At 40.9% G+C, this 26,418-nt stretch overlaps 1 protein-coding gene and 1 long non-coding RNA gene across 6 annotated transcripts in view; one reads left to right on the forward strand and one right to left on the reverse strand.

The window, feature by feature from the left end:
• Window positions 1-197: 197 nt before the first annotated feature.
• DAPP1 (dual adaptor of phosphotyrosine and 3-phosphoinositides 1) lies at window positions 198-21,979 on the reverse strand. 4 transcript variants are annotated; one of them, XM_052682243.1, is made up of 9 exons: window positions 21,873-21,979; window positions 12,963-13,085; window positions 10,028-10,161; window positions 6,455-6,585; window positions 4,891-4,938; window positions 4,598-4,660; window positions 2,785-2,870; window positions 2,202-2,289; window positions 198-1,771 (listed from the first exon to the last, which is right to left on the reverse strand). In XM_052682243.1, exons 1-9 carry the CDS (start codon window positions 21,926-21,928, stop codon window positions 1,712-1,714), a joined length of 789 nt encoding a protein of 262 aa, XP_052538203.1. In that variant the 5' UTR covers window positions 21,929-21,979; the 3' UTR covers window positions 198-1,711. The 4 variants fall into 4 exon arrangements, with proteins under 4 accessions (XP_052538203.1, XP_052538202.1, XP_052538201.1 ...); XM_052682242.1 differs by lacking the exon at window positions 198-1,771 and having other exon boundaries at window positions 1,778-2,289; XM_052682241.1 differs by lacking the exons at window positions 198-1,771; window positions 2,202-2,289; window positions 2,785-2,870 and having other exon boundaries at window positions 3,734-4,660.
• The window catches only part of LOC128080231 (uncharacterized), a 46,621-nt gene continuing 23,792 nt past the window's right edge, over window positions 3,590-26,418 (forward strand). The window contains exon 1 of one of the 2 annotated variants that reach the window (XR_008206552.1): window positions 3,590-3,743. This is a non-coding gene — a long non-coding RNA (uncharacterized LOC128080231). Of the gene's footprint in view, window positions 3,744-21,869; window positions 21,979-26,418 lie in introns of those variants that run through there. The other variant, XR_008206553.1, reaches the window with a different exon arrangement.

Consider the following 26,418-nt stretch of genomic DNA (forward strand, 5'->3'; position numbering starts at 1 on the left):
CATCAGATCTTTCTTCTCCTGACACCACCTTTATTGTGTGCCAAGTCATCAGTGCTTTTTAACTAAGTTGGAGGTGCAAGTTGTCTGTCACGGACGTAGATTGATCTGGTCAACTCCGTGACAGATTCTTAAGGCAGAAAGAAGGACTAATTTATTTTGCAAAGCTTTAATGATACAGTGCAGAATGACAGAAGACCTTTGGTAGTTTTATAATGACTTTTTATTCAGAAAACAGTATATAAACATATTTACAAATGTTTTGAATGTATAAGTTGAAATAAAATGCTATTCCTGTCCAAAGCTGGATTTTCCGTCTCGTATGTTCTTCTAGTACATTTCTGCTCCTTTTTCTCTTCAACTTTCTCACAGTAAAGGCATCTACTGAACACTGAGCTGCACATTGTCCAGGGAAAAGGTTTGCGTGCATGCAGCGGTTCGTCAGAAATGTGACCATTACAGAGAGAGGGATCTCCCTGCTCACCCCATGTCTCCCAGAGGAGCAGTCAGATGGGAGATCAGACCAGGCTGGCCTTGAGACGCCTCCAGTCTCAAAACTTGATTTCAAAACATAGTACCTCTTTTTTTTCATTATAGCACCAAAGCACAAGGCTTCTGCTTCTGAACTCTGGTGAGCCACAACACTCAGGTGTGCTTGAGTCTTCCAAAATGCATATGGAAATTTTCATCCATCATGTAGAAGATACACTCTTTCAAACACACACGCACACGTGTATGTTTTTTAGTGTATATTGTGCTTTCCTGTTGCTCTTCTTGTTCAGCGTAAAGCAAGCAGTGCTTAATTCTTGAATGCAGTTGTGGATGAAACCTCGTTTTATAAACCAAGTTATCTGCTTGAGGCAAAAAAAAATACAAAATCCAGCTCATTTTCAAAGGGGAGCATGTGGTCCCATCAATGCTGCTAAAACGTTGGTGGCTGCCACCAGCAAAGCCTTCTGCAGAGCTCTGTCATCCATCCTCAGGGTCCTGTAGCAGCACACACATGTGCTGAGAACTAGCTGCCTGTTTTTCATAGCCTGGGTTTGTAAACAAATGTGTTTGTCGCTGCTTACCATATCCTGTCCATGCCATTTAAAATAAATGTTCATTCAAAGCCGTAACTGTGGTATAAATCTAAAATGTACAAAAATATACTTGACCAGAAGTATTACTCCTCCATTACCTTCAAAAGTCTTGAAATACTAGGTTTAATTCTGCGGGTGTTAATGTAGATAGTACTTACAAAAATGTAATTGGCTCTGTCATTCTTCTTTTGGCCTAGATCCCAACAGGCCACACAAAAGTAATATTTAATGTTTCCAGAAAGGCCTAATTTTAAATAACAGGCTGAGTGTTACAGTCTGTGGCTGCTAACGGTAGCTGTGATGGAGCGTGCAGTAAGTTCTCAAGATGGCTCTGGATAACCACAGAAGTTCTGAAGTGACTGCTTCTGTGTTTAGTTAATGGGTGCCTGAATGATTGAGCCTTGAAGACATAAACCACACACATCAAACTGACGCTGTGATTTTGCAATGGTCTCCACACATGACTCAGCAACCTGAAAGCAGTCCTGAAAGCTGTACAGATCCTCTGTATGCAGAGCTGGATGCAAATGTCTGCGTGTGGGCAAGCAGTGGAGATGTGGAACTGTCTTCCTGTGGTCAGATGCCTTCCCTGTGGTTGAGAGGCAATTCCTGCCCGTGGAATGGAAGGATTAGGGGTGCAACTGGGAACTGGGGGCATTGCGCTGCTCCACTTGTTTCCGTATTTGTGACTAGAACAGAGAAACAACCCGTTATCATTTGTCTACCTGCATGTGGATGTGGATGAGTAAAACCAACCTAAATACTCATTTTTTTTAAGGAAGTAACGTTTTTAAGTCTTCCTGTTTCCTTCAGGACCAACGTGTGCAATCTGTGCTGTTCAATACTGTTCACCATCTACAGGGCAATGACTTTAATGATGTTAATTCATTGCTTCTTCATAACAAGCCTAAATATCAAAAAGGCATCCCAAAAGTAGTAAAGTGGGCTGCCAGGCTCATGCATTTCATGAAAACTCCATATTCTAGTCTAGTTGGACTGGAATCCAGAGCAGCACTCTCTCCATGCAGATAGTGAGACCTGTAGCATTGGTGTGCTCTAGCACTGGGAGTTTATCATATCACAAGGCATACTGCCTTTTAACAACACACACCATCTTACCAGTTTCCATCGCAGTATTTTAATCCACTCATCTGCTTCTATTCCAGTTTTTGCACACAGGTAGTATGTTCTTAGTGGGAACACTAAGCTGTAAATAAACAATTAGAGCTGTTTCTTAAGTTGCTAGAGCAAAGCAGTAGTTCCTCCTAAAACTGAAGCCAACTGGTTGCACCACCACTGGCAGAAAGAGCAGGGCAGCAAGGCTTTTCTTCTGTACAGGAAAGGTTGACAGGCAGCATTCACAGTCTACAGCTCAGGGACATGTTCCTAGGGAGCCCATTGGGATCCAAGTGCCAGCTGGATCACCTCACTAAGTACCATATGCCTCAATAATGATTATATATATGCATTTTCAGGATTAGAAAAAGAAGTGCCCACAAAATATGAGCCTGCCCTCTTTCTCCCCATCATGAAATTAAAACCTTCTACCTGGCAAACCCACGCAGAACTGACAGAGGCTGTTAAGATTTGTTAAGATCAGGGCTGGCTTCAGAATATAGGGAGCTTTCAAAAGCACCCAGTGGTTCCATTTGAAACTCCTGGCTACTCTGACCTTCCCAGCACAGTGTAGAATGCAACTTACCAGAAACAGTTGACTCTTTCTTGGGAATAGTCAAACTGCACTGCTGAGCATTCAGTTAAGTCGAGTGCCCGAATTGGTTCTGTGGCCTTTAAAATAAAATAATTTTATAATGGGAACACATGAAAATAAGGCTACTTTTGTTCATCTCCAGTGCACTTGGACCTTTATGGGTGCTCTGGATCTCTCTGAGTATAGGTATGAAAGCTACAAGCACTGTGAACCTAAACCGGCTAAACAACATCAGCACTGTAGTGGGAGGAATTGAGCCTAATGTAAGAAACAGTACAGTAGGTTCAGCTCTGGACAAACAATAGAGGACACCACTACTGCAGGAAGTCAGAGCTAGATACAAACTGCTAAAGGTTTGGGTCATTCATTATAATATAACTAGTATCCAGCTAAGGCTCACAGAGACAAAAAAAAGATAGTTACACATCTTATCAGTTCTGACCAGCTGTTGGAGATTTAATTAATTCCTAAAAGCTTTAAAAGGTTGAAGCTGAGTATGGAAAAAGGCAACAGGAGAGCTGAAGTAGTGTGTGTGTGGCTTTTTGGGGACAGGTCTAGAAGCATTTGGGAGCAGGTATGTACTTCCCTTGGGAGTTTCATTCTATTCAGGTGTGTGAGAGTCCTTTTGATTTATTTTTCTCACCATGTTGAGTACCTCAGAAGAGGTGCCTGAAATGAAAGAGCTGCTTGCTCTATCTAAACACCCTCACTAATTCCTATGCTCCTTCATGAGGCATATGGAGCATTTTCTCACCTTTCCCTACGTCTTTCTCTGTTTCAATAGCTGATAGTTGTGCACTATGTTATGAGAAAGCTGCACGTGCTGAGATGAACTGATAAGTGCCAGCCTGCAGCTAGCAGTGAACTGTACAGCAACAACAGAAGCATCAATGGCTGCTGGAGCTATGTGGGAGGAATCTGCATTTCTGACCAAGATGTGTTCTTGCCTGGTAAGTCACAAAGGCAATTCAGACTTTTTCAATTCATGAGTGCTGCCCTTAAAAATGTTACACTGGAAGTTTAATTCCAGGTAGTTTTAACTGAAATGAGCACTAATGGCAAACTCTGTAAGTACTACATAGCTGATGGGAATGTCTGGGGTGAGAGGGCAGGTGTATGCTGTTGTGTTAAAATCTGCAAGATGCTTGAAAGAGGCTTGGGCAGTGGCCAATGGTTTGGCTGCATTTGTGCAGGGACTTGCTGTGGAGGTACTGTAAGGGTGGAGGGACCCTAAAGGTATTTCTTACTCTTACTGTTACTCCATTTAAGTTAAAAATGGAACACAACTGTAAAGACAAACTCTTTCCCAGATGCAATAGATAAGTCTTTGTGCTAGTCAGATTGATAAGAATTTCCTTTAATTGCAGTTGTTTGTGTAAACTACACAACCACTTGAACTAAAAGGATGAAATCAAGGAATGCAAAATACACTTCTAGTACTTGCAGAAATACTTCAATAGTACTGTTCTCTGTCTGTTAAAGCTACCAGTGAAAGCTGTGCTGATAGTTCGAAATCCACTGAACAAAGAAACAAAAAGAATGCATTTTTAAAGAGCAATTTTGACCTGTAGGAGCACAGGAGATGGTTTCTAGCTGCAAAACTTATTGACTGACTTGTTAAGGTCATCAGCAAGACTCTGACTTTGAAAGTCCTTCTGAAAGTATGATACCTGAAAGTCCTTCTGACAGTATGGGAAGCTGTAACTTGGTAAGCTGTGATACGTATGCAAGAAGCCAGAAATAGGAGAATGTTGTGGCTGCCCCTGTACATGTTTAGAGAATAGAACTGGTGCTTGCTACTTACTGTCTGGTCTTTGAAATATTTAAGTTCGTTCCTATGCAGTGTAAACCACCTTGTCTTCCAGTTCTGAAAGATCAAGAAGAGATGGTAATTGTCTTGTGAGAATTTAATGTAGCACTTCTTGGGAAAGAAAAACCTTTAAATGTATTGACTTGCTCTGCTTTACAGTCACGCTTTGCTGTTGTTTAGAAGACAAATTATTCCTCCCCAAAGGGAAATTCAGGCCAAGTTCAGCATTCTCCCTAGCTTCTGTGGGCAATTACAGAGTAAAAGCAAGGAATAAGAGGTTTTCTTACCTTGACAATTTTGCCTTGTTTTATCAAATATCCTTCTTTAGTACCAAGCTGTGAAATAATAAGGAAAAGAACTGGGGTTAGAGAATCAGCTCTGTTTCTGTTTCCCACATCCCCTTCTGCCTATAACCATAGATGGAAGAGCAATTTGTTCTCAGGCAGCTTCCTGTAACCACTTGCTCTTGTCCTTGTTGTTGAGTCCCTGCTCCTCACCACTTGGATAAATACCAACTTTTGCTGACTCCAGAGACAAATTCTTCCACCTCTCTATTCAAGCTTCTGGCCTGCATCTTGTCCATTAAACGAAGCAAAATATATGCAATTATGGTTGATCTTTATTTAGAGAAGTTGGTTGTCTGCATCTGCATGCTATAGCCAGAAGTACCTGGAGTTTGTCAGTGAATTATTGCCACTACTGGAGGGAGCGTGGGGTGGAGGATGGAAAGCCTTTTAGTGGCTGCATAGGAAAGTTAAGTTCCTTTAGAGGTTTAAGTGGAACTCAGCTGTGAATGGATGGATGTGGGATACAAAGTGTTTCTTGTATGGACTTTGTTAGCCTGTATTAATGTAACTCTTCCTCTTTAATTTCAAAAAGTTAGTAAGTTATTAGAATACTCTCCTCTGTGCTCTGAGCCATACTGTTCTGGACAAACCACCTGTTTCACTCAAATAGGAGTTAGGGATTTAAAGTCTCTAATTACTGTCCAAGTGAGTCACAGATATCAGAACAGATGGCTCAAATGGATATGAAGATGTTCTCTTGTTTCTCACACCAGGAAGCCATAGCTTCTAACATGACACTGCTTTTTACTAGGGCTGAGAGGCTCTTAAGTCTATTTTGGGTGCAAGTCTGTATTAGAATATAGCAAGCCATCTTTCAGCTTTAAGATGAGATGATTATAAGGTAATAAGTCCAAATAAGAAAATGCTGAAAACAACAACAAAAAATCAAATGTAATGTGCCTACCAGAATACAGATACACTTACTCATTGTAGCACACTTGGTTTGGAGTTTCCCTTTCCAAATGTGTCCCTATTTGTCTCTGAATATTTTTGAATATACATTTTTTTTTTTTTTCAAAAGCTCAATTTTTAACTGATGTAGGGATTCAGAGGTGTTGTCTTCTTAATCCCAGCCAGTACACTGCTAGAAGCTTGCCAAAACAAGGCTTTGCTGTGCAACCTGACATGGGTATTGTTGCATGCAGCCTGATCAGTGCTCTCAGAAAAGCATAATACTTCTCAATCTGGTCTTTAGAATTTGTTTTTTAATTCCTGATAATATTACTGGTAACACAGGAGATCTAAAACCTTTTATATATGCTTTGTTTGATGGTCAGACTCTCCTTGGCCTGCTGTAGACAGCACTGGCAGTCTCAGAGGCAATGGCTATGAGAGGCTTTATTTGTCTGTTTTTAGCAAGTCTGCTTTGCCTTATTTGGTGAAGTCGTCTTGTATTTCAGAACACGTACAGTAGTGAATTATCAGCATTATTCCATAGCTCACTCTAGCAATCACATTAAACTCAAGCCAACTCAAACACCTTTCTTGCCAAAGAGCAACTTACTGAGGGAGCATTTGGAACAAGATCATTTTCTGTCCTTCCTGTCTGCATTGCTGTGTGAACTCGGACAGACTCATAAATAGATGGCTCCTCCACTTCATGTGGGTAGGGATGCTTCAATACAATTAAGGTTCCTGGAGAGAAAAAGAGCAGGAGTGAGTAATATGTCAAGACAGTCTTAGAAAGTAATTGGAAGTAGCTGCTTGCTTGTAGAATGAATTAGTTTCACAGAATGCCTCAGGTTGGAAGGGACCTGAAGTATCACGAAGCTCCAACCCCCCTGCCACATGCAGAGCCATCATTTAATACTAGACCAGGCTGCCCAGGGCCCCATCCAATCTGGCCTTGACCTCTAGGCACAGGGCATCCACAACCTCCCTGGGCAGCCTGTTCCAGCACCTCACCACTCTCAAAGTAAAGAATCTCCCCTGACGTCCAACCTAAATCTTCCCTCCTTCGGCTTAAAACCATTTCCCCTTGTCCTGCTGTTATCTACCCTTTCAAAAAGTTGACTCCCCTCCTGTTTATAGGCTCTTAAAAATTGTATAGTTGTAAGAGCTAATAACTTCCCTAAGATCTCAGTAATCTGCCTGTACAAAGGCTGCATTAACAACAGTAAATCTAATACATATTCCTCATAGAGAAGATCCTCTCCAAAATAGGAATAGTTATACCTTCTAATACCAATGTTAAAAACATCACAGCATACTAAGTGCTGTTATGTTAGCATTTTATGTTGGTATTGTTAGCTGTTAAGCAGGAGGAGTGCTAGAGGTGTTAAAGACTTGGATTTGAAAACTTGTAGGTGATTTGAGTAACTTAAATATGAAATAAAGTCTTAATCATATTTTGTAATAAGGACAACAAAGGGAAATGAAAGCATGATTTTTCTCTTTTACTAACCAACTGATACCTTGTTCACAGGCACATGTATATGCACCTATGTTCAGCTTGCATAGGTCAAAAGTGAAAACTGGTTTAATTCTCTCTGGTCTTGTAGGGAAAAAAATGCTTTAGCATCAGGAAGAAAACAGAGACACATCCCATCACCAGTCTATAAAAACTACTCTTCATCTGTTGCACAGACTGTTATTGTACATACATTGTAGGCAAAGATCCAAGCTGCGAAACTGGCTGGACTAGTTCAACATCTTATACTGTATGTGCTTTCTATTAAGCTCTCCATGCCTTCTTTTCTCCATAAGATACTTGTACAGAATCATTTGGTGATGGTATAACAATAGTAACAGATTCTTGCTGTTTGTGCATGTATCTATTTCTAAGAAGAAAGTTACTAACCACATGTTAGCAAGACTTTTGTTTTTTCTTCTGAGTTACAAGTCAAAGCTTTTATGTTTTGAAAATAACTTGAGGAGAATGGATAAACAAAGCAAACAGCCTTCTGACCTTTTGCTCTGAATAAAGACTGAAACACAACACCAAATTGTTTTAAGATTGTTAGTGAACAGATTCAGCTTGTCAGTCCAAGAAATAAAACATAGCAGTCTCAATTTCCTTTTAATTATCTGTAGTTCAGGAGGAAGTGCATGCAGAAAAGAATATTAGTCAGTGTAGCAATCTGGAGTAGCAAACAAAGCTGTAGTAAAATGAGGTTTGTGGGCCTGAAAGCACAATCCTGCAGCTGTCCCAGTACAAAAGAACTGCTGTGCTCCACGGGCCAGTTTAAAGTTTGAGCTGACCAAAGAGCCTGGTGTATGTCTTCAGATACACAATTAGCTGCAGTGAGACAAAAGGTGAATTGAAGATAGTGAAAATTCTTACATATTCTACCTCACTGTTGCTGTCTTATCAAATCCTGTCCATAAGAAAGGTGGGAATGAAAAGTATTCATGTTATCTTGCTTTGCTCTCGTTCCTGACCTCAGTCCCTTCTCTATAAAATTGTTTGTAAGGATAACAATGGTTAAGAAAAACTGGTCCAACTACTTCCTGCTCTTGCTTGAGATTAAGCTGACTTGCACAGTGAAAGCTTCCTTTCGCTGAAAGGAAGTGTGGCCTAAGAAATTAGGCTTCTGCTGGCTCTTTGGCAAACCTGCTGTATGTCTGTGTGTTGTACTGGTCAGTCAGACATGGCGATGCTTGGCTGAGAATGGGCTCTAATGAGCCCCTGCCCCCTTCTTAGCACACATCAGTTATCACCCCACACTGCGTTGTCATTCTCTCCCTCTCTACTGTTATCCCTAACAAGTGAAGGTAGAGGAGTTCTTGATGTGATCTTCAAATGCCCTTGTCCTGCTGTGTAGTATGTTCAACTTAAATACCTTAGAGATTTCACAGAGCTAGCAGAATCCAGTTAGGAGCTTTAAAGTGGCAAGTGAGCCCTTCATTCAGCAGTATTGATCTTGTCCATAGAGACTGTGTAACACCCAAGCCTCATTTACTAGTCTCTGTAATACGTGCAGTGATAGAATGGGGAAGTACAGCCTCGTCATCTGGAATCTCTGCAGAGTTAGGCCTGCAGGTGCATGTCTGATTTTGCAGGAAGCATTTCTAATTGGTGCAAAGGGTACAAATACAAACTGTTCTAAGCATACTTAAAAACAACTTAAGAGAATGCTCTGGAAGACACAAGCACAATATTGAGTGTAGCACTGCATTATGTTTGTGAAATATTTTATAAAGCAACCTTCAAATTTAATGCTTCTGATCCACTGTGTTAGAAGGGTGCTGGTGCTTATTCACTGTGTGACATACCCCAGCTATTGCATGTGACAACCAGCATTTAGCTGGCCACTTTCACAGTACTGCTCATAATGTATGACTTATTTGCACATGCTTTTTCCATGGGATACTAAAGTTTTTGGCGCTAACTTGTATTGACTTATTGTCAGCTCTTATCTTTGAAGCTAAATGTAAATCTGGCACTTCTGGGCTAATACACATCTACTGGTGGGATCCCAGTCTGATAGTGTCATGTTCAAGTCACTTGTAGGAATGGAGTTTAATGTTTTGACACTTAACTCAGGTAGCATGCTGGCTGCCCATGAAACCTGTGCTTTTCTATTTTTTTTTTTTTTAAAGCAACACAAATCCATGTGATGGTGGGATGGGATCAGCAGGCTGACCTGCTGTGAACAGAAAGAGGAAGAGATAACACAGGGCACGTTTCCTACGGGAAAGTGGAGGATATCACTTGCTTGACTGAAGAAGAGTAGAGCAAAATTTTCAGGTCTTTTTCCACCAATTCTTTTTGGAAGATTTCAATTTTATACACAAATATGTATTTTTCCCACTAGGTAAGCATTCTGCTTTGGTTTTGTCCTTGTTAAGAAGGTTCTGCTCCATCTATTAACGCATATTTTCAAGAGCTTCCTTGCTTTCTCAGAGAGAAAGCACACTATGTCCATAGCTAGCAAAAACTCAGGCTGCATGTACTATGTCTACAGCATACTTGAAAGTTTTTTTTGAAGAGGGATATCTTAAATAACTCAGGGATTTTTGAAGAGGAACGCTTTAACAACATTTCTACCGTATAACACACCAAAAACTCCTTTTATTCAGATCTGTATGAAGCGTGACTACAGGCATATTTGTGAAAATGCAGAGCTCTACTTACCTGTTTCACTTCCAATTAAAGGTTGATTTGCAAAATGCATGACTAACTCCTTCAAGCTGGAAAATTCATTAAATCCGAATTTGAGTGAGGTTCCTGTATATTCAACATGAAAATGTTTCACAGAATCCTTTCCCCTGCAACAGAGAAGGAAATCTTGTAGAGGACTGGTAAAGGACTCTTGGCATGTAAAATCCTTAAACAGTAGTTACTACTACAGGAAATCTAGCACAAAATCAATCTTAGCAGTAATACTGTTGTTGTTACTGTCCCTCACTTATAGTCAATACATCTGAAAATCATATTCATGAAGAAAAGATACTTGCTGCTTTACAGATGAGGATAGCAAAAGCCACAAAAGATCAAGATAGTCAATCTTGTCACAAATCAGTAAGACTTATAAACATGATCTTTAGGTTTCTGTCTAAGCAGGTTGATGATTATCTTTTACCCAGCCCCAGTTCTGATGGTCTGCCTCTACTATTTGAAGTACTTGCTTTATTTTTCAGGTGTCACCGCAGTCTCACTCTCTGCTTTGTTTGAACAATGAAGGCTTTACAATTTGTCTGCTCTGTCTCTGTCCTCATGGTTGCACTGTATTGGGTGCTGTCAAACAAGAATCAGGGTCCTTTTACTGTCAGAGAAGTAACATAATTTGTTTATGCAAGCCGGTGATATTTAGAGAAGTATGCAAGGCTTCACTTCCTGGAAGGGTACTTATTTTTACTTCAGAAGTCAGTGAAGCACTTAGAGCAAGCATCTTTTCCGTGACAATGACTTCTGTTAATTTTACTAGCATCCAAAGTGGTCCAGAGAGAAGTCTGGCTCAGAAAACATGCCTGTAGCAAAAATACTAACAAACTTTGCTGAGAAGGGGGGCTTACAATGTTTTTTTTTGTGATGCTTATTGGCAGTTCTACAGGAGCTTCTAATTTCCAACTGGTATTTCTCTTTGAACAATAGTTAGAACATGACACTGTAGAACATGCCTCATAATCTCTCTTGCGCTTTGCCCTACCATCAGCTCAGACAGGGTCTGCTATCCAGTGCGGCTATCTGGCTAACAAATAGCTGCTGCAATGGTTTGTTGCAATTACAGGGTCTTCACCTTTTCATTTAATTTCACAGGAAATACAATGTTGCAATTAGAGCAATTTCTACTCTATTTCCTTCTACGCCAGTTCCTTTTTAAAGTTGGCTAATACAGCTGGGACATCGGGTTTCAGGCAGTGTATGATCTCTCTGCTTGTCTTCTTACAGCTGTCAGTTAAAACCCCAAGGGCTTTCTCTTACAAATGATGATGACTGGTGAAGTTTCTTGAGAGGTAAAAAGGGAAGTAAAGGAATTTTAGGAGATAAGAAAATGAAAGCTGTAATTCCTAAAATGGCTCTTCCTGCAAGGCATCAGAACGAAACTGAATTGCTTATTCTAAAATGAAGTTTTAATAGAAAAAATTAAAGCAAATTATACGTACAGCAGAAAATAAATAAATGAAACATCTTCAAAGAAAGATTAGTATTTCTAGGGAGCTGTACCACCATGAAACCAGTGTAACAATAAGAGACCAACCTCCAGACTCAGATCTGGAATGCTCTGCATACAGTGATGCAGTGAGCAACTCTTGATCCTTACTGCAAGAGCTGAATAGCAGATTGGAATTGGCCCAAGTAGACTTCTCTCAGTATCATAAGACTAGAATTTGGTAAAATGGCATGTATATTTTCATTATCACTTCAGCTTTCATCTCCTATTAGAACAACTTATGCTGTGTTCCTACCTGCAAGGGTTGTGAATAACCAGCATCACTGTGTATATCCAAGCAATTTAATTTAAAAAGTTACTGTGATTCATAGAATAAGTTGAAAAAGACCACAATGATCATCCAGTTTCAACCCCCTTGCTATGTGCAGTCTCGCCAACCACCAGACCAGGCTGCCCGGAGCCACATCCAGCCTGGCCTTGAATGCCTCCAGGGATGGGGCATCCACAGCCTCCTTGGGCAAGGATTCACCAGAGCTGTAGTTCAGAGACCCAATATGAGGCAGAAATGAGCATGAATGCAATAGCTTGAACATCCACTAGAGACTTAATATTTCATATAGTTGCCAAAAGTTATGGATTGCCAAAGTTTATGGATGTATTTAAGGCTGGTTACCTCAATGCAGCTGACACGCAGCAACTACTTTGTATGTCTAATGCATGTGTCTCTCATTTTGCCTGCCAAAAATATTGTGGCTTCTCTGCTTCTTGGCTTTTTAAGGATTCCTTCAAAATGATTCAGTAGTGAATTACCCAGGGTAGGCTAAGTGTGCTTTGTGCTGGCTGTGTCCTGAACTGACATAAATTGCTGAAATTCTGCTGATTTCAACAGCCTTATTTCTGTAACTGGGGAAATACTAATACTACCTGAATCAGTAGTACACTACTGGTTACAAATCAAGTCTTCGCCCACACTGGAGGAGTAAAACTATCCAGCAAATCACTGGATTATCTGGATGACAGTTTCAGAGATCCAGAAACTGTAAAGTTAAGATCAATTAACTGTTACATTTTCTTTCTATTTATGACTATTTCTTCACTGTAAACATTTTTGACATCTATCAGGCATTTAAGCTCTCATTACTGTCATACAGATTTTTACCATACAGACAGAATATCTATACCAATCACAAAATGACATTTTTTCCCAGTAATGTTAGATCATATTTTGGAAAAAAAAGAGCCTTTTTCAAATTCAGTGCATATTTTATTCTAAAGTCACACAACAGGACTAGATCATTAGGAATGTATTTTCCAATAGTTTGGGCCCCAGAATGAAATCTGAAGGTCGTATCAGTATGTGAGATGCAAACATTCATGGGAGTTAAGTGAAAAATCTTGTCAGCTGTGTAGCATCAGATAGGTACCGTAAGAAAGATGTTTCTGTTCATACCCTACCTTACAGAGAGGGAATACAAATCTTCCCTTTCGTTACTCTTCCTCAAGAGATAGCTTCCATCCTTCCCATTGGAAAGAAGCAGGGCTTCTGCTGCATGTCGAGTAAGGTTATAATGATACCACCTGGGGAGACACAAGGGGTTTAAAGCATCATTCGCTCTGTTCTTAGCTGACAGTTTCTGCTGAGTTTTGGAGCTGAGTCAGAGAAAGAAGCAGAACTGGAACTAACTCTGCTACAACTGAGTTATTCTTCTAACAGGCAAATACAGGTTGAAAAGAACTGTGCCCTTTTCAGCAGCCTCCTTTTGACAAGCTTACAAAACGATCTTTGTTGTAACTACGAAATTATGCTCTTCCATATTTACAAAGAGCTGACTGTATAAGTACCAAGAAATTACCCAGACGTTCTCTAAAAAGGTGGAAGCAGTTCTGGGGGTATGCAGGACACTTTGTCTAATTTCAGAATCTCTACTTCCTGATAAATCTACACACTTCAGTACGTTTCCTCTTTTGGGGCAAACGGAGCATTTGGGTATAAAAACAGAAAAATATCTTCCAATCTCTAATTCCCTCAGCTCAGTTCATCTGCACTGCTAACATCTGCAATTAAGCAGATTTGCCTAAACTGATGCTTTCATATGAAGCATAAACTTTTTGGAGGAGGGAATGAAGGGGAGGAAAAGGTAAACCAGCAGAATCTGAAGTGAGAATTTGGGAAACTCGCCATCACTGTCACTCAGCTGCATGTGATCTGAGCAATGCAACAAAGTACTGAACACTTGCTTCATTTAACTTCAATGAAAATTCACTTCATACATTTTTATGTATGAGGAATCCACATGGAATGTTCTGAGGAAAATTTAAAAAAAAAAAAAAAGTGATGAAGACTGCACAATGCTTCTTACAGCCTTGTTTCTGTCCAGACTGACTTGGAACAGAAATGTCTTATTTCTTTCAATAGAAAAGGATCTCATTAGAACCATTCTTGAAACTGGTCACAGAAAAAGGGATGTGGCTATAGAAAGCTAAAGCCCTGACTCTGTAAGAGGCTGTAGGCAAAAATTAACGATGACTATACTTACACCAGAGTTTCTGGTTGAGAAGGAGAGAATGCAGTACCTCTAATACCCTTCCCCTCATCCATATAGGAGTGGTGCTGCTTCCCTATCCCCTTTCTTTAAAACTTCATGCCTGTATCTGTTGGGGCGAGCTCATTACTATTTCAGCTCTTGAAATATAGGTTGACTGACAGCAGACATTGGATCACAGCGCTTTCTGATGTTCATATTGCGACAGTCTTCAAACTGAAATGATATGTAACTATACACTCTTTTTTTCCTTTTCTGTTCATCAGAACCTGCCACTTATCTTGGTGTCTCTCACAAATGTTTACCTCTGAATTTAGATGGCTGCCTATCTGAAAGGCCAGCTGGTTGATAAATGGCTTTATAAGAGATTTCGGACTGTTTCCACTCTGTGGAAGACAAGATCCATGTGAAACTCAATACAGGCAGAGTTGCTGCTTTGACTCTGGAACGTGCTCTGTGGACCATCTACAAAGCAGAATAAAATAATAAGTATTTAAAGATCAAACTGTCATCCTCAGAAACACCTGTCAGCCAAAATCTGCTTTAGGATTAACTGCCCAAGTAAGTAACAGTCAAAGGTCAGATCTGTTCTGATGTGATGAGGATCGTATTGGCACGTAGGCTAGGCAGGCTCTACAGCTGAGAAGATGACATTGTGTTTTGAGTGCAATCTCAATGTGTTTTCTCTTACTGCTGTGACAAAGAAACATTCAGAAAATCTGTGAGTGGTCATTTTCATAAAAAAAGGTCACTTATAAGTGTGCTATTATTTTATTTCCAACAAGTCTTCTATGAAGAATTTGAACTAGAGGTCAGTCAGGTTCATAAAATGGACTGTTTACGTGTGCTCTCTTACATGCAAGAGTGATTTAATGACATCGTACCATTGCAGGGAGGAGAAAGTCATATCATCCACTTGGGAAAATAACATTGGCTTAGAGCAGATACTTAAATCTGCTGAAAAAGTTGCATTGCTCTTCTTACACAAATATGCTATTGCAGACAAAAATCCCTCAGATATTACTATGGTCATCTTTCTCAGCTTTAAAAAGCGAACATGGAGCAATAACACAGCTTCCAGCGTCAAAGTAGCTGTCTTACTCATGGCTAATTTTTTTCAATATCCATTGTCACAGATGGCTGGATCAGTAGCAACTCTCAGGTTACTTTATTCTGCTAAGAAAATGGACAGTCAAAATTTGTTCCAATCATGTGGAAACAATTGTGGTACAATTTAAAAACTGTATTGAGAAGTAATCATTTGCACACAAACTGCCAGGAAAGTGAACGCACGCCATGAAAATGTTTAAAGATCCTTCTGTTCTCCTAATCAACCTGTCTGATGACAAAGATGAAAGTAAATAATGCTAAAAATTAACCTAAGGTCCTGTAGTTAATACTACTACATGTGCTTCCATTGAATTTAAGTATTTGTTGGGAGACTGGGGCAGGGGGAGAAATCCTTCAGTTTTTATTATTTAAAAAAAAAAAAAAGTCATGTTAACCTGTCTGATACCAACAGAACTTCTAAGACAGCTGACTGAAGACCAGCCTTAGTAGGTATCAAGCTGGGGAGACATGGCTCATTATAAGGCGCAGCTGCCCTCTGCCTGAGTTTTGTTCTGAATGATACTTGATGGAGAAAAACAGGTAGAAAATACATTGTAGCTCTACTTCTCTATCTACTTAAAATAATAAATTAATTGTATTTGAAAGGTTTTACAAACATTCTGCTGCTTGAGGCCAGCAGGAAGCTCCACTTCCACAAGCTAAATTGTCTTGTCAGCTCTTCATTTTTGAAGCACAGTCCACTTGTGGTATACTGGGCTCTCTCTCCAAATATCCTTCAAAAAGTCATTTCTGTTTGATTCAACTTATAGAACTTGTATCTACTACAAAAAATCCAGGAATATGTTCCATACTCTGATACTTGTCAGACTGAAAATTACCAGGAGTGAAGAAATTGTTTGGAGATGCTGATACAGAAACCTCTCTATGAAGAAATAAAATGGGAAAGAGGGAGAAGACCTTTCCTTTCTATGAGCTACTTCTGCTGGCTGCCCTTGGCTTTGCATGTCCTCTCTCAAACTTATACGTATCTGGAAGGTTTTTTCCAGTTACTTCATTTCTCTGATCAAAAGTCCTGTATGCACCACTCCTTGTTTTAGTTTCCTTGTTGTCAGTTTGACAAACAATTTCAGATTGGGTATACAATTGCTGCCAGAGTCATGTGTCAGTTCTTGTTCCTTTAACTTTGTCCAAAATTGTGTTAGTCTCACTATCCTATGCTCAAAAGCACTTATTTTTTAATCACTGTGTGCTGCTGAAGAACCATACTATTCCTACTGCTTTTCAGAGTAGAAGCATCTTCCAGGCCTATGGACAGCATATCTTAAGGCAAGCCTGTCACACTACTGGGATTAGCTTTGCTTCTCTTTGGAAAGTATCACATTTCTATACATCAGACTACTTTTCAGATTAGATTGTATCAGTGACAGTGTAGGAAGGGCTTCACTGTCAAGACAAGGAGGAATAAAAACAGAGATGGTACCCCAGAGAATCAAAAGACATCCCAGTGCAGTCCTAAGTATTTTCCCACCTAAGCACCAGTGTGACTCCCACCAGGGGGAAACAGGTGGCCACAGCACAAGCTGTGTCTGTGTCACTGCAGCTATGACACTCATTGCAATGCCAGAAAAGGGTGTGCTGACATGACAACTTTTTTTTTTTTTAAGATCTGTTACAGCTAACATAGTAACTAGAGCTCTCTATGTGGTGGTGGTAATCAGAAGCGCACTGTAGCAGTGTTTTTAGTGGGGAATTTCCTCTTCAGATAAGAACACTCTCTTCAAAATGTTCCTTTATTCTTTAATAACTCAAAATATATTGAAGAAAAAGTTACAGAAATTTCATTCCTATGTCACCTACAGATCAGTTTTTATGCATGGTATCTGCTTTTTTCAGTAAAGCTGTTGGCAAAGCAACTGTCCTGGGGTGTGGTGGAGTCACTGCCCATGGAGATGTTCAAGTGTTCAGATGTTGTGCTGAGGGACATGGTTTAGTGGGAAGTACTGGTCATAGGTGGATGGTTGGGCTGGATGATTGTGGAGGTCTTTTCCAATCTTGGTGATTCTAAGAAATGTATAGATATTTCCTCTAAAACACTTATTTTCAGCCCCTGTAAATAGGGGCTGGTGAATGACACTATAGCCAGCATCAGGAGGGTGAACTTTTTAACAGTATTGGAGTACACAAGAAACACATTCACCTATGGCTGACCTACAGGTAAGCACTGAGGGACTTGGCTGACCCTCTTCTCAGTCATTTCTGTATGCAAACAGCTGAACACCCAGTGGAGCACTCCCTTTTCCTCCTCATAAGAACTATGGATATCTAACAGCAGTAGTATGCACAGCAAGAAGTTTTGATTGCCGTTTGTTTTTCATGTCTGAAGCATTGCTTAACTGATGTATGCCTCGCTATCAGGTAAGAGCAGTAGGCACATGTTTGACTTATAACCTGGATGGAGTTAGACACTCCTGTAAAAGTCAGGTGATTTCAAAGTTCCTTGGAAACGGGAAGGAGATTCTTGGTGTTCAGCTGGGTTATCCTGTGGACAGCATTGTGGCTGTCTAGGCTGCAGGTGCCAAGCAGAAGCACAGCAAAATACGTCACTTCTCATTTACCTCTAAAAGGGAACAAAGATCTTCGTTACGTTCTTCAGCAAGTGGAGGTGATCTGAAAGTGTTCTCAATAGGACTTCGTTCCTATGTTTTTCAGGACAGCTATTTAGTCTTTTTTTTTCCTTTGGTGATGGTAGATATTGGCAGGTTTTGCACGTTTTAAGGTATAGAAAGTATCCCCTATTATAACAAGATGAATTTTCTTACAAAACTATATACCATATGATATTCTTAAAGAAGTATTCCCATTCTTAGTTTAAGGAGTAGCATGCTGTACTGCTTGGTTGATCTCATTTGACTGTACATGATGCTCTTCATGTGCCTTTACTCAAAAAACGACTCCATATAATGGCCTCACTGCCTTTTCTAATCTCTGCATGCTGAATCTCAGAAATTCCAATATCAAATGTGTCAAGTTTGTTCTTCCCCCCCCCCCCCCCCCCCTCCGAAATATTACCTATCATCTTAAAATTGGGAAGGGCTCTTTTTATGTCACATCAGTAAAAATGATGATTTGTCAGTGTTTTTAATGACACATAAGTCGATATAGATCGCACTGAGTGACGTGGTTTAGTGGGCATGTTAGTGATGGGTTGACAGTTGGACTGCATGGTCTTAGTGGTCTTTTCCAACTGAATGATTCTATGATAGTTCAAAAAACTAGAAAAGGTGGGAATGCCAAGAAGAGTTATAGGTGGCAGGCAACCAAAAATGGTGTATATTAGAGAACCTTTCCATGTGTCACACTGAAACTCAATGTTTCAACGTGACACACCTAATCACACACCCATGTGAAGTACTTTGTTGGACTGACTTCTCACCACGTCATAGGAACAATAATTAAAAAACAGAAATACGAGGAAGTGACTTCAGTGCATCCAACCTTCACGTTCATGTCTTCTATTTGCAGGCTTTTTCTAGTTCAGCTTCTGCTTTTCACTTCTATTTTCTCTCTCCCCTCTCTCAACTGACTTTGTTCTGCCCACTTCTTTTGCCAACTTTCTGTTTTAATTTTGCTCTTGTTTACATTAGAGATACAGATTTAAAAAAAAAAAAAAAAAGAAATCTTCTGACCACTTGCCCTGTCCTGCTCATATCAATTCCTCAACCCAGGACTAAATCTTAACATAATCTGATTTAGGCCTGTGATATAATTTACTTTCTTACTAAAGCTAGGTACAAAGAGTACCGTTCAGTCACACAAATACTATCTGTTGCAGTATTGTCAAACCTGGAGTAGGAGAAGCATAAAAGCTGTGCTACAATAGATGAGAAAGAACAGTGAAATTACAAAGAGAAGAATGCTACAAAAACTTTTCCTCTCCTTCTTTTCATTCCTGAAAGACAAAAAATACACTAGTACAACCATGTTAAGACTGAAGGTATGTTACCAAACCAGACTAATTACTTAGATGCCCAGACAGTCCACATTCTCATCTCTTGCACAAATACAAGAAATGCAAAGAGGATTTCTCCAAACTCACATTATGTGCGATCAGATACATGAGGCTCATGATGGAATATAAAATATTTAGCAATAAATGCAACTGGAAAAAAGGCTGATTCCAGTCATCCATGCAGACCTCATAAAGAGAATCATGTCAGTTCCTTTTTCCTTTAAACCAGTATATGTGTCTCCTGAAAAGCTTCAAAGCTCCCATTTAGTGTTCATACAGTTAGGGAAGAAATGAATGAGGTAATGTGTTTTTTAACAACAAATGTTCTGATTTTGATCATCTTTTCGGTGGTGGTTCCACCTATAAACACCTTTACAATGATGCTGACAGTATTCCGGATTTCTCTTTTGAGCTTGACTATCTGACCACTAAACCTCTCAAATTGTGTAGAGGGCTCCAAATAAACAAGCCACCATCTTCCCTCAGACTGGCTGACCGAATGAAACAGTTTAAAACAAGAAAGAAAAAAAAAAAAAAAAAAAAAAAAAAGCCAACTCCATTACACTTGCTCTCTTTTGCTTTGATGGAAAGGCCCCAAAAGTTCATGTTTGTAAATACCAAGGCTCTCGAGAGCAGTGATACAACTTGATAAACAGCTGTAGATATGCCTAGATCTCTCAGTGGCTATGATTATTCATGAAGATAACTTGGATTGTTAATTTTTTTCATTGATTAGTTTTTTGTGATGGATAATATACTACTGGCAGAGACAAAATAAGATGGGGATTTGAATATATCAACTTTGTCTTCTCCTTCCTGCCTTGCGCTCAAAAATGTAGTAATTACAGGAGCATTAATCTCGATAAGCCCAGCAAATACCAGATCCTCCACGCCTAGCAGAGTGTCAGATGAGTATGCAGTACAAAACCTATCTGCATGGCTGTCAGTTGTCCATTCTGATAACCAGCTGATCTGGTAAACTGAGGTTATTCTGTCACCTGTATCTTTCCCCTTAAAATGCTTCCCATATCGCACTTCTTCAAACCTCCTCCAACTTTGAATTTTGCACAGCAAAGTAGAAGGTCTAAAATAACCCACTCCAGTTTACCCCAAAAGATTCATAAATGTCAAATCTGCTCCCTGTTTGAATGAATCCTTTCTCTGTTGGTCTTTACTATGGCAATAATATATATTCCTCACTGAAACCAGGACTCAGTTATGCTAGATACTATGTTGGAAGGAAACAAAAAATGAAAATAAAAATCAACTTCATAGTAGAAAAAAAGGCTTTATTTAGTCATCCGAAGAGAGTCCTTGCTTGGAATTGCTTATTCAGGTTTAGTTCATTTAATTCAATGCACTGTGTTAAGGGGATGTTTGGTACTTTGTAGTAGAGTGAAAACTTTATATTTTCCCCTAAAACAGAAATAAAATAAATAAGCTTCAGCTTAAAGATGGATCTGGGTAGCTTTCTCACTGAGTTGTCTTTTCTTCCTTGTACCATATAGGGCTGCAGTCCTAAGCGTCCATCTGTTAGGATGAACTTTGAAACAAGCAAAGCAATCTATGAGCATAGGTTGCTGGTTTAGATCAACTCAAGCCATTTAAATGAATAGAAGTTTAGCAATCTGGAACCTTGTTTTCCATAGAAGATGCAAGTCAAGTTTTTCTGTATTTTTGTTTTTCATGAGAGTAATGAATCTTCATGAGAGTAATGAGCTATGCAGGGAATGCAAACAACGCACACTCTGGCTACCATTATGAAAGTGACTTTACCTCAGTCAGTATGTTAGATGCTTCAGTAACAGCCACTTCAATAACAGGTGCTTCCAAATATGGAAAATGATTAGCTGTGTGGACAAGGCAATTCCAACTTTTTGCAGCCCAAGCTCTTCACTAGGTGAAGAGCTCTGCTACCACAAACCCTTTCCTCCCTGGCTGTGCAGTGCTGCTCCCCACACTCCTTCCCCTCTGTGCAATGCTGTCTGTGGAAAACTCCTGCTAGCCTTCTTGGTGTGGAGTTGGCAGGTGGGCAAGCCTGGTCAGTGGCGGGAAAGGAGCAGGACCTGCAGCAACCTGTGGCCTTCCTTTTGCTGCTGGGCTTTGTTTTGGAGTGAGGGTGGCATCTGGCACGGGCCAGCACTGCCTACAGCTGAAGCACAGGTGCACGGAGCAGCCCTGTGCCCCTGGGGCATGGTGCTGGGTGCCCAGCCTGCCTGCTAGGGCCGAGGGCACCCTGAGAAAGTGGTCCAGCTCTGGAGGTGCTCCCTTGGATGCTGGATGAACAGGTGGCTAACGCCCCCCAGAATTCCTTTCCCTGGTCCCGCACAGGGAGAACAGCACAAAACACAACAAGGTCTCCCTGATAGAGGGACATCTGTCATATCCTGAACTAGCCATAACCTCCTGCTTATGTTTGAAGCACCTACCTGCCCTCTTGATTTTTCTAATTCTTGATACATCACACTCACCCGCCGTCTGCCAGCATCCTCGGCATCCCGTCCCGCCCCAGGACCGGGAGCCGGCTGCGCCCCGAGGGGCGCTCGTTAGAACTCGCCGCCGTTCGTTTACCCCCGGGCGTTCCGCCCGCAGCCAGAACGAAGCACCAGCTGCCCCGCGCCGCACCCCGCGGCCGCCATTTTGCGCGGGAATTCCCGCGCCCCTCAGCCGCCCCCGGCTCAGCTCGAGGGGAAGAGGGCCGCCATCTCGCGTGCGGACCCCTGCGCCGCCGCCGCCTCTTACCCCAGCGCCCGCAGCTCCTCGTCCAGATGGGCGCTCGGCTCCCGGCGCTGGGTCATCGTCCCGCCGGGTGACACCGGCTGCCCGCGGCCGCCTCCGCGGGGCGCTGGTAAGTGCGCGGGCGGTGCCTCTGGGTGGATGCCGGCCCCTCGGCGGCCGCCTCGCCGCGGGGCGGGGGCAGCTCGGTGCCGGATCCTACCGCGCTGCGAGGCGTTCGCGCTCAGTTTCCTGAGCTCTTTCACGCTCGTAGCTGCGTGGTTGGTGATAACTGATTTCTGTGGCGATTTCCATTCTTCTCCACGTAAATTTTAGAGAGATCCTGCTGACAATCTCTTAGAAACAGCAGTAGGAAAGTTATGTGGAAGTTTGCCAAAAAGATCGTGTGTAACCAGGAACGAAGTGTTGTTAGATGATGGATGAGCTCTGTGGAAAGAAGTGTCTTACTGTCAGCTCCTTTTCTTATATTCCAGAAGGTTACAAGATGTGCTGTGTGCCAGTATTCCCTAATGCTTTGTGGCAGTACTTATTGTAGCTCTGTCAAATTCTTATTTTCATTACACTTCTTTGGGGGGGGAGGAAGGCCATCTTGGGGAATTAAGGGGAGGTTCAGTGCTATTTATTTTCCAGACCCACTACAGTTTTCACTGCATACCCAGCACTGAAAATAAGTTGTTTCTAGAAGAACTGATATTCAAAGAGGTCAGAAGCATGACTTATTTTCTCATAAATAATCATTTGAACTAAGATTAGTTCAGAACGGGCTCAATAAAAGCCTCCTGCTCTTCATTCTCTCAGTGAATTGGCTTTACAAGAGCTTTTCTAGCCTCCTGATTGAGAAAAGTTTCATGGATTTTCTGTATCTCAGATCAGCCTATCCTGCTGTTGGAGTTTAGTCTAATCATGCTCTCCCTGGCTGCAGAACGTTCTTTTCCTTTGCTTGACCATTCATATTGTCAGTGAAGCATTTGGCTATAGACAACTTCATAATTTTTTTCTTTCTTTACTGGCTCTGCCTGCATTTTTCCTTTCCTCTATCTCTTATTGAAGCCTGTGATCTGATATTCTCTCTGGTAATTTGATCCTGAAATCTATGACTTTCAGTTAAATAGAAGCCTTTGATGTCTCCATAGTTTACTTATATTTGTTTTTGTTCTTATGTTCTGAAAGCTGCTTGTTTTATTTTCAGCAGTGCTTCTGCTGAGTCCACTTCAGGTTATCTTGGTTGCCCATGTTACTAAGAGAGGAGGAAAATGAAAAAGACAGAAAAGAGATGACATAAATTCTGAAGAGTGACAAGCCACAACTAAATTTTAGCAAGTTCTAATTATATCACAAATTATCTTAGAATTTCAGCAGTGCAGACCATAGGGTATTTTCTAGTCCTCCTGCATATTTTGTGCATTGGTGGCTGCGGTGGGAGTGGGTTCCCCTCTCAGTGCAGATGCTTCCTCTTACATTACATCTGGGAATGCAACATTTCCTCTTTGCTCACAGAAAGAAATGAAAGTAGAAACTGAACTGTTATACAGCATGGATCTGCCTTCTGTTTAATCGGGTCCATGTAGGTTTGGTTTTTCTTACATGCTTTAGCCACGAGGCAGGAAGGCTACACATTGCCAGCTCACATTTCACAAAAGCCAACAGGCACTACTGTCAGGGTGTAGATCTCTTCCCAAGCACAAAATCTTCATGCATTGCATTTATTGGCTTTGAGTGCTGTGCAGAGCAGACCTGTAGGTAGCAGCAGTGCTCCAACACTTGCTGTGCAGCCCAGAAAGGAACAGCAGAACAAAGTGTCTGAAAATTAGTATGGAGTCTTATTTTCTGCCTCTTCACACCTTGCAGTGATCATAAAGCAAAAAGTGTGATGTAATGCAAAAACAATATTTTGAAGTCTTTTGGAACTGGCTGTCTCATAGGTGAAAAATAAAGAGGGAAAGCAAAAAACTATCATTTTAATTTCAGATCGTAATTAAACAGAAAGAAAACTATGGCCAGCAAACTGGGAAGGGGAAGCCAACAATGATATTTCTATTTATGTATTTATTCCTCGTCTTCTGTGTCACTCTAGGCTATTACAGAATTCTGTCATTACATGCAGACTTCCCATTGCAGCTGCCAGATCTGACAGACTGCCTGGTGCTTACTGTTAGGACAGGGCATTTTGGGAAGACATGCCTGTGTTTGGGAAGATACTGCTGCATCTCTGGGTGAGATTGAATCACCTGTGTCCTGCAGATCCTGGTTTCACAATGGTTCTTTCAGGTTTTCAAGTTTTTGCAGAGCAACTGCCTAAATAATTTCATTTTATTAAGAATTTAGGCTAGTAAGTCATCATCATCTATTCAGATAAGTGTAATTCCATGCTTGGGCTCCAAGACATATTAACGTAATAAAAAAGTATTTGGCTAAGAGAACTGAGCAACTAATAAAGTTGATTAAGAGGCATGAGTGCTGCAGAAGTGCAATGAAATAACTCCAGCTACTTCACAGAACTTGGCAGGAAAAAAAAGAAAATTCTAATTTTTTTCCATCTACTCTTTCACCTCACCTAGTAATAGTTTCAGCACTACTCTTTCACCTCACCTAGTAATAGTCTCAGCAGACAGCTTTGAGCCACCCAAAAAAAAGCTAAAGGAAAGTCCATTACAAGGACTGTGTGGAAATCCTTCCAGTGCATTCACACACAGTATGTACACCAATACTTTCTACAATTAACTTGGTTGTTCTTAGTTTGGAGTGCTTGTTGAAAACTAGTCATACTATTTGCTTTGCTGGAAGACACTTGATGCACTGAGTATCAACACAGTAATGAGTTTCTTTTGCAGAGTTTGAGATGCCTGCGTTATATTTATTTAATGCATTCCCAGTTTCAGCGCATTTACAAATGATGCCAACTAACCTGACATTGTCTGTAATATGTTCAGACAGGAAGGGCAGAATAGAGGGGAAGAAAAAGGATGAGAAGTTGCCAAGGTTCTTAGGGAAAATGAGATTGAGAAGAATTCAGAGATCACTGTAGCCCTGTCAGGATCAGGGCTTGTTCTCCAGAACAGGGTGAGAACATCCACCCAGATGTAGCAGATGATTCAGCCGCCATGTCCTCCCGCATTTCTGCAGATTCCCTCCAAGCTAGAGTGGACATAGCTAGGCCATCTGCATATATGCTAACATAGGCAATCCTAGAGATGTTCTGGTAGTAATTCATCTTTTTAAGTCTCTTAGTTCTGCTCTTAATTAAAAACAAAACCAAACAACCTCACATTCACCAGCCTCTTGAAGATGTGACATCTGGGACCATCCGCAATGAGCATTTCTAACCTCACTACACGATCTGTTCTAGGAAATTCAGCTACCCTTCTAGAGGAAAGTAAGGAAGGATATTTTTCCGATCTGTGAACTTAAACAGGGACATGGAGATCAGTAAAGGAAGTTTCCCCTGACGCTTGCTTTTTTTTTCCTGGTCTTTGCTTGCTGTGTCAATATCAAGAGCAGGAGCACGTATATTTGGAGATGATAGTGGGAGATTAAATGCCGCTAGCTGAACAGCTGTGTTGTTGCACGTGGTTCAGTTTCCACAGATTTAATAGCATAGATAATGACGTGAAGTCTACATGTTCCCAGTTTTAATTCTACAAGGAAAACTTTCTAGGAACTTTCTCATTTCACTGTTTGGTGCACATGCAACAGTGCTTGAATTCTTCAACGTGTTTTTCAGGTCTCCTCAGAAATGGCCGAAGTCTCTTTAAAGCTTCCCATGTGAAAGCAGTGTTGTTCTCTCTAAGCAGGACTATGTTACAGCTTTAAAGTCTGGGTTCAGATAGCATAAAAATGTGTGTCTATGCTATCAAACTTGATAGCCCGGTCTCTTTGTGCAGCTACAAATGGGTACAGGGATACAATTTATGTGAAATTCTGAGAGCTGAGTAGAAAGGAGCTCAAATAAAATTGTGCTACATCAGTAGCATTTGAATGCTGTGTAATTTTGCCTATTGGGGCGTTCTGAATAAGCAGATTACCCAGAATCTGGGCCCTTACTTTCTAAGGGTAACGATTGTAATTGTAATGCCTTTTGCTTGCAGGGGAAACAAGGGTTAATTTGCTGCTCACATCTGTGTAATAGACACCCAGAAGGCATCTTGCTGGAGTTATGGATGCCAGGCATTTTCCACAGCCTTGTCAAAAGCTCAGTTCATTGCCAGTTGCTAATTTAAAGCTGCATATGCCCCATGGCAGGACACTTATTCTTTTCTAGAAAGGGTAAAAGCCTAATCTTAGAAAGGATGCAGATGCTTTGTGATTAGTATTTCATGGACCCTAATCAGTTTAGCTGGTTTTCAATGCACTGCAAATCCTGAGTACCGATTGCTTCTTCTGTTACCAGCAAATGGCATGAATGACCATTTACACGCCATCGGCGGTTTCGTCTTCCACTTTGTGTTGAGGCATTTCAGCTACTCTAAAAACCAACACTTTGTCACATTAGCACCCAGGGACTGGGTTATAAATAGAGATCCTCTTGAGAGCCCAGCCTTACCTGAGGCCCTCT

The sequence above is a fragment of the Tympanuchus pallidicinctus genome, unplaced genomic scaffold, assembly GCF_026119805.1.
Source record: "Tympanuchus pallidicinctus isolate F22 unplaced genomic scaffold, pur_lepc_1.0 scaffold2, whole genome shotgun sequence".
In the NCBI taxonomy this organism is placed as follows: Eukaryota; Metazoa; Chordata; class Aves; order Galliformes; family Phasianidae; genus Tympanuchus; species Tympanuchus pallidicinctus.

What these genes read in the sequence shown, in the direction of transcription:
- DAPP1 (XM_052682241.1), bottom strand. Translation starts at nt 21,928, where the DNA reads ATGACCCAGCGCCGGGAGCCGAGCGCCCATCTGGACGAGGAGCTGCGG. An exon ending in TTGTATTCCCTCTCTGTAAG is followed by an intron (nt 10,162 to 12,962) that starts GTAGGGTATGAA and finishes TCTCTGTTGCAG; the next exon opens with GGGAAAGGATTCTGTGAAAC. An exon ending in TTTAATTGGAAGTGAAACAG is followed by an intron (nt 6,586 to 10,027) that starts GTAAGTAGAGCT and finishes TTTTCTCTCCAG; the next exon opens with GAACCTTAATTGTATTGAAG.